Here is a 15,828-nt window from a genome sequence, read left to right as displayed (position 1 = left end):
ACAACTATGGAAGAAGAGACTAAAGAAAGACTTGTTCTACCTTTACTGACTAAACAGCATTGCTTGGGTGCCATCCCTGCCTGTGGCACATCCAGTTGAAATGCCCCAGCAGCACAGCATCCACTGCAGACTCCTGGAGAAAGCAGGCAGCTTCCTAACTTCCCACACCTCTGTGGGGGAGCAGGGCCTCTGCCAAACGAGGGAGCCAGGTTTCGGTCTCCACACTGAGGGTGGTACATGACCCTGCTGTGCTACAGCTTCCGACCCACTACCACATCCCTGAGCCTGGGCTGTCTGCTCCACACACCAAGTGCCATCTGCTATAGCCTCGCCAAACCCCAACCACACACTCCAGAGCAATGGGACCAGCTAGAATTTGGGTCCCAGGCTGCAAAACCTTGAGGGTGGGGGGATTTCTGGAGATGTTTAAAGAGCTTACTCCCCATCTCAACTTCAAAAACTTCATGTAAAAACCAAGGGTGTGATGAATGGGGGAAAGTGCTTGAGTTGATAAAGGAGCCCAAGTCCTGCCCCACAAAAGGATTTCTGCTTCTGTTGTGCTTCTCAAAACACTACCCATCTCATTTACTCAACCACAATGTTTATAACTTAAAAAAAAAAACCCAAAACTAAATTCCCTGTGGAGTTCATAACTCTAAGCTGCAGCGAGGCTGATCTTGTGGGTATGTCACACCAGTCAAATGAGAGAATCACAGAAAGAAAGTAAAGAGTTTAGATGAAAATGAATTAAATCTGGGAAGCTGCCAAACTGACGGCTTAATGATCCACAGTGCTGCTAAAAATCCAGGGAGTAGGTGAAAAGTTGTTAATTATTCAGCACTGCTGGGCTTGCCTGTTTGGAGAGATGCCACATAGAAGCACTGATAGGGGTTTCGATAGGGCGTGCGCACGTGTTGTGCTACCAACACACCCAGGAAGGTCTGTCCTGGGCCTCCCAGTATTAACCGCTGCCTTTGAAATGGTTATGCACCACAGGAGCACGGGGAGAGCCCAGCCCAGCCGACCAGCAGAGCTCAGCTGGCCACAGCTGGGTCATGTCAAATTGCACCAAGTAGTTCCTGCCCTCCTGCTTTAATCGCAAGCCACGATTGCAAACATTTCCCATCCTCCTTCTACCTCCTGACCTCCAGCTCTGGTCACCCAGTGCACCTCCTCAGCTCCAGATGGGGAATAAACTCTCTGGCAAGGCCAAGTGTGGGTCAGCTTTGATGTTTATTGCTTGCTCGGTGACACAGCATGGCACGGCTGAGCACACATCCTGGCAGGATGGGCAACGCTGAGCAGAACATTTTGGGCGTACGGGCCCCACTGCAGGTGGGTATGAGTTATCTCCCTGCCAGCACCCGCACCAGCAGGACCTGATGGGGACGATGCTGGGACTTCCACAGCTTCGGGGTGCGCTGGGTCCGGGCAGGGAGGAAGGGGCTTGTGCTGTGAAGCAGCGGGTGGCTATTGATGATGGTGAGGATGCTCACGGCAGGTGCAGGAAGGGTCAGGCAGCACAGGCAGGTGGTACGGACAAGCCCTGAGCGAGCAGAGAGCCTGGCTCCTGGTGCCTCACTGCGAGTGGACGAGCGCCCCGGCGCCTTGCCCAAAGCCAAAGCCCTTGGGACCGAAGTTCTTGGCGTAGCAACCTGCAGAGGACGGGAGGGGAGAGACGAGTAAGGCCAGCAGCTGAACACGAGCAGGTCCTCCTCTCAAAGCAGGCACTGCCTAATGGGACAGGGTTTGCCATATTTGTTGGGCAAACAGAGAGGCCCCAGGCACAGTGGGAAATCCCCCAGTTCTGCAGCCAGCTGGCACAGCCAGTCCCCATACGGAGCTGCTGGGGCCACCACCTCCCCAAACCTCAGCCCCATCCTCGTTCCCTGCACAGGGGTTTTCACCCCCTGCCTCCACCCTTCAGAGTCCAGGACAAGCCAGCAGGGAAGGTGGCACTCACCTTTGCAGTAGATCTCCCCGTCTTTGTCTGCCAGGGTGGTGGACTCCAGGCTTTTGCCACACTTGGCACAGCGGAAGCAGGACTTGTGCCAGGACTGTGGGACAGGAGCAGAGCCTGGTCAGACAACACCCGGGGACAGGGCAGAAATGCTTTGGCTACCAAATGGGGTCACTTTTCTGTTTCTGACCCAAAGCAGTTGGCAAAGAGGTCTGAAAGGGATGAAAGCTTTTCTCTGGAATGAGCGGTCCTCCCAGCCCCAGGGGGAAGATGGAGAGAGGAAACATCAGGTGTGGTCACTGCTCCCACGTTGATCTGGTTTTAGAGAGCTTTCACCCCCACTCGCAGCGGTCATTTGTAGAATAATTTGTACAATAATTTGTAAGGAGCAATGACCCCCCTGTTTGGAGATTGTCCTCTCTCGAGCAGCATGATAAATCCCCTGAGTTATCCAGCTGAGATCCACTGCTGCTGTACGTTAGCCTGGGGGGTGGCAGCAGGGTTGGGACACCTGCCCCTATACAACTACAGCTCCAAGGAAGGCAGCAAACAGATACTAAGAATGCAGAAATCAGCCAGTGTTTAAAAATAACACCCCCCCATGGCTCCACCAGTCCTTTGGGGATAAATGAGCTCACAGCCTTTGAGCAGACCTAGAGTAGCCAGAGCTGCTCACAGAGGAATTTAAATAAACACTTTAGAAAACATAAAACCTTTTTTGGAAGAAAATGTGAAATTAGGGGGCTGGAGGAGGAGGTAGCAGATGGAGTCATCCAGCAAACATTAGCACATGAAATACATGCTCTGGAATCCTCTCTGGGTTTGCTTGAGTGTAATTGCTTTGCCAGCTTTGGTTCCCCGTAAACACTGAGGCCAAAAGCCTACCAGGAAGCTCAGATCATGATTTTAAGGGTGAGCTTGGCTTCTGACCCTGGGCTGACCCTCAACATGTCCATCACAAATCCCTGCACTGCCAGCTAGGGTATGATGATGCTGGGAGGCCCTTTCTGTTGACTAGCTGCCTCCTCTCCTTGCTCTGGGACAGAGGACAAACAGAGAAACCTGAGGGAGGACAGAGCACACCAGGGGTCAGTCAGTGACCCAACGTCACCAGCGAGGCGGTGAGGCTTTCCCAGCATGGCCACCCCGTTCCCTGCAGCACAAAGCCAAGCAGCCTGACCCAGCTGCCTTGGCAAGCTCTGCACATGTACCTGACCTCAGAGGGAAGGGTGCTTTGGGGCAGGGACCTCATCCGGAGTCCCAGGGCTGACAGAGCAGAAGGTGTCCCCATGCCTTACAGAGGGCTTCCCAGAGCTGGGCTAGCACAAGGCCACAGCTCGGGACGCAAGGGACCCTGGTGAAGAGATGAACTTGACAGAGGAAGTGTGAGGGCTGTTGCAGAATGTCCTTTACCTCTGACCCTGAGCAGACCCAGTCCACCAGCAAAACAGCCCAAGAGGGATGGATGCACCAAGCCCGTGCCCACACCTCCAAGCACGTTGCCCTGCCTGTGGGCAGCGCTGACCACTGGAATTCATTCCCTGCCCCAGATTTGGGCTGCAGCATCCCAGCCTGCAGCAGAGGGTGAAGAAGGCTCACTGGCTGTTGCACTTGTTCAGTTAGTGGTGGCAGTGGCCATGGCCCACGTCACTGCTCATCCTCCCAACACATCTAGCAGCAGGGATGTCCAATGCGACCTCTGCTGAGCAGCGCTCCAAATATTTAGTATAAAACATATTTCTCTCCCATCTACAAGTCTGTAAGAGTAATGGAGAACCTGGTTTCTACACATGCCAAGATCTCATTTTGGTGCCCGGCTTCCCGGTGAGCATGGCCACCGGACCCCAAGCCTAGCCCTGGCTGAAGGCGCTGGCAGCCCAGCCTGCAGCAGCCTGTGGGTCAGGTCAAGACCTTCTCTGAAGGTCTCCCTGCCACACAGCAACTTGTGTCATGTGCGTGCCCCATCCACTCCATACCCCTTCTTACCTTTCCAGCTCCAATCACCTTCTCGGCTGCATACACCGCTTGACCACAGCGGGGGCACCCATCAGCACCTCCGACTTTCTGGGCCATTCTGGATGCGTTAGGGTTGGTGGGTCGGTGGGGCTGGCCCCTGTGGATGGGAGGGAGTTCATGATCAGGGCTGCACAAGCAAGATGGAGGAGGGAAGAGCTATGGGATCACAAACCCCAACCCCATGAAGGGCCTGAAGCTTTAGGCACAATGTGTTGAGCCCCATGGCAACTTCAGCCTCACAGCTGCATGGTAGGGGGGGATGGGCAGAATGCTCAGGCAATGGGGACATGTCCTGTCAAGCCTCATCCCACCCTGCAAATAGGGTTCAGCTGGTTTCCCCTGAGGAGCAGAAAGGCAGGGCAGCCCACAGCACCCTCCAGATTAGATACTGCTAGAAGTTCAGCATGGACTACACAGCCGAGCATCACAAGCGGAAAGATGTGGGGGAGAAGGTGCTCACAACAGCCTCAATTTCAAAAACAAGACTTAAACTCACTCTTCATATTTGATTCCCAGAGACTCGCCCTTGTCAGTGCTCAGGGTCCCTGCTCCCTGCCCGTATCCATAGCCCTTGGGGCCGTACTTCTTGCCGTAGCAGGACTTGCAGTAGATCTCCTCTCCATGCACAGCAACAGTGGTGCTGTCCAAGTTCTTCTTACAGACCACTAGAAAAGAGGGGAGAGCCGTGCCATTAGCCTGCTCATCCAGAGCTCGCTAATTAGCTGCAGAAAACAAGTCCTCACAAGGGATAGAGCAGCTCAGCTTTCAAGGAGTAAGGAAACCCTAGACAAGATCCTTGTTAAACCAAATGCATGCAAAACAGCCAGAGATAAGGATCACAACAAGAACATTGTCTGGCTTTAAAAGGAAGCAACCACCAAAGCTACAAGGTTGATACTAAGAAAAAGCTCTGTTAACCCTCTTGATGCTGGTATCCTGGAGATGCCCTTAAACCAGGGGGGGGGGGGGGTGGTGTGAAATTTCCTTACAAATCACTGCAGGATTCACAACCACAGGGATGGACGTCTCTGCCCCACTGCACCTCAAGCTCCAGCTCTGCCTAGTCCACTGCAAATACACAGCAATAGGCACTTGGGGGAAAGTAAAGTAAGCAAACTCATTTTTCCTTGTGTTTAGACAGACTAAGAGCAGACCTGCAGCTGTTACCACAGCTGGTGCATTGTAAGTTTTTTTGGCACATTATGCTGTTGCGCACGGTTGCCTCTCCAGACTCTGAGACCACAATGGAAGAGTTCATGCTAATGTGTCACCCCTGGTCCGTGCCATGATTAGGATGTATGCATAGGGTGGTCTCAGGTGAGGAACACTAACTCAGCTGGGTGTTCAAGCCTTGGGGATCAATACGCGATGTAAGATGGGACAGGAAGACACAGCAGCCAGGCTCGGGGTCCCAGCTGAGCCCATCCAGAGCTTGAGCTTAGTGCTGGGCTCAGGCCACACACACTCTTATCTTGATTTTTAGGTTTTCTTGACTCCTGTCCCAGCTCTGATCTCAGCCTCCACGTAGGCTTCCAAACCCTTCCTGGAACACGCCGCCCAGCAAGCCGGAGCGGCAGACAAGCAGCACCCAAACGGGCTCACAGTCATCTCCAGTGTTTACCTGCCCTGGTGCAGGATCCAGATGCCTGGGGCAGAGTCCACAGTGCTGGCAGCCAGCCCCAAGACAGATCCTGATACGGCTGAGACACAGCTTTCACCCATCCCCCTTACATGCCTTAAATGTCGAGGCTCCCAGCAGCCCATTGGCCTCTTCTTCAGCAGAAAAGTCTCTTGGCCTTTACCAATATTGCAGGAATGCAAACACAGCAGAGCTCTCCTCTTGGGGCAGCGCAAACCGCGGCATTGGGCGAGAGGCAGCTTTCCCCGGCCCAATTACTAAATATGGTGCTTCTCCTCCGGGGCCACAGAGAACCCCGTGTGCTGCTGCTGGGAGAAGGAGGTGGAAAGGGAAATGTCTCCTGCCTTCTAAGGAGGATCTGGCAGGGTCCTCTCCTGGCTACGGGCTCCCCCATCCCACCACGGCAGGAGCTGGGGATGGAGCACACATCTCTGTTGAGAAAGACCAGCTCTGGTTAACTGGTCCTGTAGCTGCCAAGCTAATGGGCTAGTGTTGGAGTTGCCTCTGCATTACACTGGAGCTCATCAGGAGCAACGCTGCAGTCAGACAGACCCTCCAGGAGGGGAATTTGGGCACTTTTACTGGCACATTTAAAGAGCTTTGTCCTAGGGGTGGGAGTGAATGATCTCAATGGCATCTGTCTTTCCCACCAAGCTGGATGGATTTAGAGCTCTAACCTAAGCTTTCACTGTCCCTCATCTTTACTAGCCACAGACACTTTGAGAGGCAGCAGAAAAATTCTCTCCCAGTCTGCTTCCTAGAAATCAGCCCCCAATTCCCGGGTTTCTGCATTGCAGAAATTCCAGCACACTGCACTCATGGAGTTAAGGACCCTTTGTTATTCTAAGAGCAGTGGAGTTGCTCCACAAAACAATTAAAGAGCTGCTGCTACTTTCAGAGGCCAAACGGTCTCATTACAGTACATTTCTGCCATGTACTATTGACTCAGTTGGATCGATGCCACTGAGTCAATCACCGAGTCACTCCCTGAGCCGATCTCCAGTTCTAATGCACTGTGGTAGGTTTGGCTCCTTTTTGATTATTTTTTTGGCAGGTCAAACTATTTGTTTTTCTCCCCTAAAGATAATGGCTTCAGTTCCCTGATGAGACCCAAACACAGCACTGGGGAACAGGCTGGGAACACAGGAGTTCAGCGCAGCTCAGCATCACCTGCAGCGTGTGGCACAGGACTGGGAACAGCAGGCAGCACTGTGGGCTGGCATGCAAGCCACAGCCTGAACTGGGAAGCCCACAGCCGGGACGGGCAGAACTGCTGGGGTACGTGTGGAGTGCGATTATGTACATCTGCAAAGCACAGGGACAGGAGCCCTGGCTGTAGTCGGCTCTGGACCACTCCCTGGTGACTTGCTTCCATGAGCAGACATGGGATGACCTTCTTCCCTACTTTGGCCATGTATTCCCTTCCCAAAGCAATGCCTTTTGCCTGATTTCGTGACTCCTGGAGGCCTGCCCCGTGCTCTGGGTACCAGCATGGCACAGCAGCAGCTTTCCCTAGCAATCCAGCTGTGTGCACAGGGGTCACAGGGAAGGGCAGATGCAGTGCGATGGGATCTTAGTCCCCATACAGAGGTCTTCCAATGATATGGACTCAGATGGTAAAAGCCAGTGGTGCGGGGCAGATAAGGGTAACATTCTCCACCCTCCTTATCTGAGGCTGCAGAAGAAACAAGACTTCCTGCTGCAGAGAGCTGCCACAATAAGGACACATCCTGCCACTCCCCTGCCCGCCTGGGGAAAGCCTCCCCGCAATTCCCCTTCTTAGTCCTCTCAAGCCAAAGCAAGATTTCCAGCCTGGAAACTCCCACATATGAGAGCTACTGGCCACGTTGGCCGGTCTTCATGCTGCACAGGGAGCAGAGATGTGGCAACAGCCTCTCTCTCTCACATCTGCATCCATCTGTGCATGTCGCATCCCAGGCAGGCTGGCCCACAAGTATCCAGTATCTGTGCCAGGTGGACACAGGAGCACAGCAGGGATCAGCCCCATGAGGACACTGGTAGTCCCCTGCTGGAACAGGTCTACTGAGATTAGTTCTAGCTGTGTGCCTGTTTATAGACCCTAGCAGTGCTTGCTATGGAAAAGATCATGTCTGTGCTCCCTGCTGCAATGGGATGGTGAGACTGGGAACAGGGTACAGGGGCCAGCTGAGAAAACGTTAAACCTCAGTGGGGCCCGGCTGCAAGGGCAGCTCCGAAGATGCACTTCTACTCCTGCTGCTGTATCCGATGCAATGTGTTGATGAGCCATCAGCAGACACAGGCAATATGCATGCTCCTGTTAGCACATGAGAATCACTAGTTCTGTTATGTGATAGTCTTCAAGGGCAGGGGACAGAAATCTGGTAAAACATGTGCTGAGGACAGTGATCATCTTTTTATTCAAAGGTCCTGCAGCCCCCCTGGATGTGGATGGCCCAAGTTTAAAGAGCTGATCTCAGCACCGTAACACTACTAACCTGTCCCTGCAGTGCTGCCCTGGTATCCCCAAATGGAGGGGAAGGCTGTCTGGGGATCTGCAGCATGAACACAAGAGTACTTGTAAGGATCCTGCAGAGCTGGCAGAGGAAGGGATCTCTGCGCTGAGTTAACCTACAGCCAGAGCCTGTTCTGCTGCCCTTCCCTGGAGGTGACACTTGGGTCCAAACATACAACAGAGACACCCTCTGCAATAGCAGATTTGCAGGCAGGCTGGAGGTGATGCTTTAGCACTCCATCAGCCAAAGAGCCAGGACCACAGCTTCTTGCCATCATCTCCTGGGACACAGGGGCAGATCCCACACCAGTTCCCAAGGCCCAACCATCTTTTCAGTGTGGCAAAGCCACTTACTTAGAAGACTAAAGCTAGCATCACCTCAGTCTGTCTCATGCTCCAATCTCGAACATCTGGAGATAGTCTAGAGGACTCAGCCTAGCCTTTCCCTGGTGTACGGACAGACTAAGTCTTTGCGTGGGTGCTGGCTGAAGTCAGCCCTGACAGCTTGGATGGCCCCTGGTGTCCTGGGATGATCTGTGTTCCTTCAGCAGAACTAACTTCCAAGTCTGGAGAAAAGCGGAAAGCCTGCCACACAGCTCCCACAGCCGGGCTGTTTGTAGAGAAATCCTAAAGAGCGTTTATAGGGCCCATAAACAGGACATGATGGGGCGCCCAGCCGGCGGAGAGCCAGGAAATGGGGCGGGAGGGGTGAGGGAAGGGCTGGTACTCACTGCACAAGAAGCAGGACTTGTGGAAGCTGCTGCCTTCGCATTGCACCTCCTCGGCAAAGTACACCGCTTTCTGACAGACACCACACTTCTTTCCTCCTCCCCAGTTTGGCATCCTACAGAAAAAGCACAGGCAGAAACAGCATCAGGACGGGAGGTCAGACAGGGTGCTGACCGGGCAGGAGGCAGGGACGGGGCAGAGCAAGCCAGCCAGAGTGGGCACCCACCAGCAGTGCTCCATCAGCTGTTCCACATCTGCACATGCAGAGACCACCCACAGATGTTTTCTGTTTGCACAGATTCACAATTACCAGGGCTGGTAATTAGCAGAATTAGCAGAACTCAGGATGCCCACGGGACCCATCATTACAGCACCCAGCAGTATCAGCTGCCTCCTAGGGACCACTGGTCCTGCCAGCCAGGAGCAGTAGAAATCCCCCTGGCCTGGAAGCCATGGGACCTCACAGCTCCTTTCTGTGCCAGGAAAAGGCAGAAAGCGGAACAATGATGGGAGACTGTGCTTACAGAGGTACCCATGGCACCAGCACCTCATTAGATCACAGCCCTGCTATTACCCCTCGACAGGGCAACGCAGCAATGGCCAGGGTGACTGATCCTTGGTGCTGGAGACTGTACAGGTTGTCACCCCAGCTGGAAACAGTTCCAGCTTCTCCTCCCCAAACATCTCTTCCATTTCTGCCACCACAGGGCAGAAGTATAGTCAGGGCAGCTCAAAGGGCAGGAGCTGACCCCTGATACCAGCAAACAGCAGGCTCTGGCACCCTGTCCTCCACAGCATCATTAGCTTATGCTGTGCCTGGCCAACCGCTCACAGGTTCCCCTTGTACTCCGGCATCTCAGTCTTCTCCAGGACTGCAGGTACAGTCACAGAGGCTGGGAAATCAGCAGCCCCAGGGACACAGGCTCACGTGCAGGGCAAACACCCGAGCACCAACCTAAGCAACCATGCAGCCCCTTGGCAGGATATAAATGCTTCTATTTCTCTCTTCTCTTTCCTGAAATTATCTGATGAGACATGATCAAGAGGCCCCTTGATCTGCAAATTTGCAGATAACCCCAAAATACTGTGAGCAGCTAACACAAGTAGCAGAGCTCCAGCCCAGAGGGGCCTTGATACTTTTGAAGACCAGGCCAACATAAACCTCAAGACATCCAAGCAACAAAGTCCTACAAGGAGATTCTAAGGGAGGCAGGCTGCTTGAGTGTGGCCAAGAGGAGGCTAAGGAGGATCTAACAGCAACCTAGGGTTGTTACAAAGACAACAAAACAAAACACTTTTCGGTGGTGCCCAGTGATATAAGAAAGGTCAATAGGCACAAGCTGCAGCTTGGGAAGTCTCCAGAGGCCTCTCCATCAACACTTCTGTAATTCTCTGTCCTGCTCCCACATGGCCAAAAGCAGCAGAAGTCACCCTCCCCACTGCAGGCACAGCCACGTGCTTCCCAATTCCTGAACAGCTGAAGCAGCAGGACAAGGTCCCCAAAACCCAACACCATTTTCACACTATACTGTGTGCCACCCCACGGTACGCGCAGGATCTCATCACCTCCCTCGCCTCGGCTGCATGGCTATAAGGAAGGGGATCTGGGTCTGCCAGGGCACACCGGGGGCACAACCTTTGAGCCCACACCTTGTAGCAGCTCCAAATCCCTGGGTCACCTCAGGCAGCTGAAGCCCCATCTCTGGGTGTCCAATCTCCCACTCAAGGGCTGAGTCTGTGGCACTGCCCTGCCTGACAGGCAGTCGGGAGATGGATGCTAAACACAACAGGACTGGGGGCCGTATAAACATCAAACGGAGATGAGGGAGGACGAAGCACTGCAAAAGCTCTGCTCACAGGCACGGCAAGATCTCTGTACCTTCCAGTATATGGGAAAGCTGTGCTCTTCCCTGTGTATGAGTATTTTGTCAGGCAATAGAAAAGGGAAATTGATCTCAACCTTGTTATAATAGCAGGCAGGGCAGGCAGGACAGGCAGGGCGCGGGTCAGGGCTGACACGCCGGCAGGGCTGTGCAGAGGCACTGGCCCTGCTCGAGCCTGGCCACAGCTCCTGGCTCCTGGATGCATGGAGGGTCTTGGTGCAGGACAGACAGACGGAGCTGTACAGGGTACCAGGAGCAGGGGCTGAAGAGGCTGTGCTGGCTCCAGGGATCCAAGGAGCTGTGTTTGGGGTGTGATCGCAGCAGCCGGGAAGTCTCTTTTCTGAACACCCTGCAGGCTGGGCTTCCCACCACTGCGCAGCCCGTGCCAAATCCCTCCCTTCCAGCCTCATCGTTCCAGTCCCAGCCTTTGGATTGCCTTAAAAGGGCACAAACTGTTTCTCTCCAGAGCCTGTTTTTTCCCTCTGCACCAGGAGGAGGGCCTGACCTGGTTCAGGAGTTTCCTTGGAGGGCAGAAACATCCAGCGGCATCCCCCTGCCGGCCCAGGCAGCGGAGATGCCCATGCCTGCATGGTGTGGGAGCCCACTGGCCCTTTTGCCCCCGTACCCACCAGTGTCAGACCCCTCATCAGGAATAACACAACACTGGCTACAGCTTCTCTGTGTCCCCCATCCCTTTCCAAACATGACAGCTGGCAGACCCCATCTCTTAGACTCAGAGCCCCGATTTTGGTGGGCAGCTTCATGCAGGCAGCCTCTGCCTCAGCACTCCTGCCATCACTCCCTGCTCCACAACCAGGGCATCTGCAAGCATGCTCAGGGACAAACTGCCTGGCGTGGTTTGGAGCTAGCTGCTCCCCTTTGCCTCCACAGCACATTTTTTTCCCCTTCACAGCAGCAGTGAAGGAAGAGGCTTTGTTTGTCCCGAACAGCAGTGTTCATTTCCCCAAACCAAGACGTCAGCAGTGGGGACACCTTCCCCTGAGCTGCCTGTAAGTCTACAGGAGGAGAAAGGGTGCTTCTGGGTGAAGATCATCTGATGTTTGCCACAAGAGGAGTTCAAGCCCTTTTGCAGCTTATTTTCCTCCATCCACCATGGGAAGGTTGCAGGTGCCTCCACACAGTTTAAACAACATCACTGTGATTTCAGCAGGTGAGTCTCACCATGAAGCACCCAGCAGCACAGATGCAGCCCCAGCAAAGCCACATGCCAGCAAGACCTCCTGGCACATGCCAGAATGGATTTTCTGTGGGGAGGACCCTGAAAATGGGTTTGTCCTGGGGATACATGGGCTTGTGATAGCTCACAGTTGGGCACAGAGAAAGCCTGAGGTAAGATATAAGTTGCTGGGAATTCCCTCTTAGCCCACAGTATACACAGGCACATGCCGAGAGCCCAGCAGGCCACACGAGTGACCAAAAAGCAGTTTATGTTACAGGTCAGTATCAGCAGGGGAAAAAAGGATAGGAGCACCCTGCTCACAGAGCCTGGGACCTGCACCAGCCATCTCAGAAGCAAAATCCTTACAATAGCCATCTAGACAGACCCATCATCCCAATTCCCTAATTAATGACTGCTTTAAGATATGTTGGAGAGCTTGCAAACCTTTCAACATTCTTTTCAGAGTACGTTGACCATGGAGCTGAGCACCATATTCTGTCTAACTGCACCACTTACTGACTGCAGTCACACTTCTCCAAATCACTCTTAGACCCATGCAGAATGAGGAACAGGAGGTGACTGTCCTGCAGCCAAAGACCTCACTGAGCATAGGCAAGAGAGACACCTATGGCTGCCAGAAAATGAGATTATTTTCCTCCCTCCTGCGGCTCCACATCCCATGTACCACAACTTCGCAGCAAACACAACCAGACCCCTACAGACAGCATCCTCTGTGCCAAGCATGGCTCAGCCCCAGAGCTGGTCCATCACCTGTTCTGGATAAGGCAAGGGGCCTCAGAAACCAAGATACCATCCTTTTACCAACAGCTGTATTGCTGGGAAGCATAGACACAAGTGAGGCTTGCACAGAACCACACAAGTGTGACACTTTTTGGAGATTAACTCTAATTTCAGTGTCTGATGTCTGACACTGCAGCAGTACAGTTCACTGCTTCAAAGGTAAGCTACAGACGTCACCGACCTTTCAGACAGGCTTCTGTTGCTCCAGTTTGGGAGGCAGTCTAAGCTACACTAAACAACCAGGCACAAACCAGTATGGAACCAGTATGTCCTGGTGCTTTGGGATGTCATCTAAACCTGGGCTGCAAGGGGAAGCAGTGAGCAGATGAAGCCAAGCCATCAGGCAGTAGGAATACATGGCCACCCTCTCCTTAGAGGGGGTTGAAAGATCAGTGTGCTCATGTCACTCACACCAAAGCTGACAATCACCGTTTTGCCTGCCTGAGAGCAGCTGGGTTTTAACTGCTGGAGCTAAAGCAGCACCCACCACCATGTGAACACAGCTTCATTACTACAGGACTGCTCAGAGCAGTGCAAGTTCTCCCCCTTCATCCTCTAATGAACTTTTTCTGCAGCCGTCGGGATGTCAGCTCAACCATTCGAGCTTCTGCAATAGCTGGAAAACCTTTCCCACAAATGTGCCCAGATGTTCTGCTAAAATCCTACAGTAATTAATTGCAGAGCAATCACTTTGTGCTTGGAGGAGATCACTGAGGAACAGGAGACTCATGCTGGCCCATGTAAAAGGTTTTTTTTTTTTCCAATGAGAGCGTTAATACAAGTGGATGGCAGAAAAACACCATCAGTGCTGCACAAAATTTGCTCCTAATGATGTTCACAGCAGTCCACACAGGATTATTACATGGCCTGGCAAAGGGACAAATCAAAGGGGAGGAAACCATAGTAGGAGCCCCAAGCCCTGGGGTCTGATTAACATCTTCCAGTTTAGAGAGCAGCTGGCATAGCCATGAAATGAGCAGAAATTTGAAGAAGGAGGCACCTAGACAGATGAGGCATTTGGGCAGAGCAGAAAGGAACCAGCTCATGGGGATACACATAACACCACGTGGGAAATCACCAGGACAGAGCATCAGGGGTTCAGCACCAGTAACTGCAATCAGGCCCATGGGGGACTCTCTGCCCCAGACAAACAGCATTTGTCACGAAGCAGCTTTCACAGCATCTGGCCACAAGCAAAAATAACCCTACAAGAGGCAAGTTAGAACTGTTCCCCCTGTCCCCCTGCCATGTAACCAGCTGGGTGGAGCAGTGCCACGAGGAGACTCTGGGCTGCCAACAGTGTAAATGAGGATAAATGAAGGTCATTTGTGATACAGTGATGTCGAACTGGTAAGCAAGAGGAGAATGGGGTCCTGAGGCTGGTGAGCACTGGGACATGGCAAAATAATGGGCATCACCATGGAGAAACCAAAGAACTGACCCAGGCAATGCAGCTGTATCAGACCAGACATCTCCGGGGGCTTTGCTGTGAGAGGAGAAAGCCAGGAGGGTCTGAGGTCCAGAGTGATCCTCACACATAGCTCATCTACTCTACGGTTCCCAAAGCAACACAGTCGGGCATTACTTCTGCTGCCACCGCTGAGGCAGCCTTCAGGTTTGCTGGGCCAGGGAAGGGGCCAGTGCTGGGCCAGCACCACGCTGAGCCACCTGCCAGACATGGCTATCGGTGACTACTCAGCAGCCGTGACATGCCTGCGGACTAACACACCATTGCCGGTTTACCATATGGCTCCCAACCTTTGGTTACAAAGGCAAACTGAAAGTTTCCTATCACAACTGGGTTCCTCAAAGAAAATCCCAATTTTATCCAGAACAAAAGCATTTTCAGGTATGCTAAGGAAAACTACTGACTCCTGCAGGAATCAAAGTAAAGCCCTTATTTTCCCCGATCGGTCATGTCCTCGTCATTTTGTGCTGCCTCCCAGGAGCAGGGAATTGAGCTCAGCCGCTCCAGGGGCAGGGTTCAGGCACTGACATCCCAGCTGGGGACAGCCCAATCCAGGAGACAGGAGAGGCCGGCTGCGAGCCTGAGGCTGGGCAGACGGTGCCCACCAACCCACGGGAGCAGGGAAGGCACCACGCTGTCTGTCGAGCAGCAGCACCAGCAAGCACTGAGTTACTTGTTAAGTGGCGAGTGCTGCCCAGGGCTAGGAGGGGTCACAAACACTACCACACCTTTCCAGCCTCACCACCAAAAGAGCCAGCAGGTGCAGCACCCAAAGCCGATCTCACACCTAATACTATTTTAGCATTTGTACCTTCTCACCCAGTCTATCCCTCCCTCTATGTAATACCATGACTTGGCAGCATCCTGTATTTTTGCCAAGCACTAATTAACACCCCCTCCTACATGCTGGCCCTGCTGCCGGCTCTGAGGTTTGGAAAGCGACACCTGAAGCTGTGCTCAAGCGTGTGCCCAGCCAGGTCCTCAGTAATGCAAATCTCCTCTGTAAAGCGGCATCAGTCCACACCAGCAGAGAGGATCGAGCCGGCTCAGTCTCCCCGGGTGTAAGCTTTCTTCCGGCTGCAAAGCGAAGCAACAGCAGAGCCCACGTTTTGGCGAGGGGACGGGGCGCAAGGACTCCGCTCACGGCCCAGCCCGAGGCCACAACCCTGACATTTCCCTTTGCAAAAAGGGAATGGGAACGCTTAGCGGAGGGTTGAGATTAACACCAGCAGAAAGTTTGGCATCCTGAAGGGAAGTGACTGCGCTGCCTTGATGCCCACTCTCCTCTCTGCCGGGTTAGGAAAGTTCACCCGATCTGATGCAAGAGCTTTGGCTTCCGCATCTCGTGTCATGTGCACGCTCGTGCCCCAGTGGGCCCCACGGCACCCGCGCCCACCCCACGGGCTCACGCCGGGGGCCGTGCCCCCAGCTCCAGTCTCCAGCCCCCAGCCTCGCATCCCACCCCCGGTGAGGTGCCCCGGGGGGTGCAGCCGGAGGGCCCGGGGAGGGCTGGGCATGGAGGGCTAGAGGGGATGCAGCAGCGTGGAGGGATGGAGAGCTGCCCGCCCCGGGCCGGCAGGAGCGGCAGCCCCGGAGGCTCCGCGACGGGGCCCGGGGCCGCCCGCGGGAGGGGGCTCCGCTCCGCTCCGCGGGGCCCG

General features: G+C 53.9%; 2 protein-coding genes across 2 annotated transcripts in view; one reads left to right on the top strand and one right to left on the bottom strand.

Moving 5' to 3' along the window:
* The first annotated feature begins 474 nt into the window (after positions 1-474).
* PPP1R12B (protein phosphatase 1, regulatory subunit 12B) overlaps positions 475-15,828 on the top strand; it is a 144,003-nt gene continuing 128,649 nt past the window's right edge. Inside the window, exons 1-2 of the mRNA XM_010584542.1 lie at positions 475-479; positions 11,641-11,645. The gene's annotated coding sequence lies outside the window, so the exon portion shown is untranslated. The remainder of the gene's footprint in view (positions 480-11,640; positions 11,646-15,828) is intronic.
* CSRP1 (cysteine and glycine-rich protein 1) lies at positions 1,226-8,952 on the bottom strand. The gene is made up of 5 exons (XM_010584541.1): positions 8,841-8,952; positions 4,473-4,641; positions 3,947-4,073; positions 1,964-2,057; positions 1,226-1,655 (listed from the first exon to the last, which is right to left on the bottom strand). Exons 1-5 carry the CDS (start codon positions 8,950-8,952, stop codon positions 1,579-1,581), a joined length of 579 nt encoding a protein of 192 aa, XP_010582843.1. The 3' UTR covers positions 1,226-1,578.

Source organism: Haliaeetus leucocephalus, unplaced genomic scaffold, assembly GCF_000737465.1.
Source record: "Haliaeetus leucocephalus isolate CR32 unplaced genomic scaffold, Haliaeetus_leucocephalus-4.0 Scaffold1000, whole genome shotgun sequence".
Classification (NCBI taxonomy): Eukaryota; Metazoa; Chordata; class Aves; order Accipitriformes; family Accipitridae; genus Haliaeetus; species Haliaeetus leucocephalus.
The sequence above is the reverse complement of the archived record's forward strand: the minus strand, read 5'-3'. Positions and strand labels throughout refer to the sequence as shown.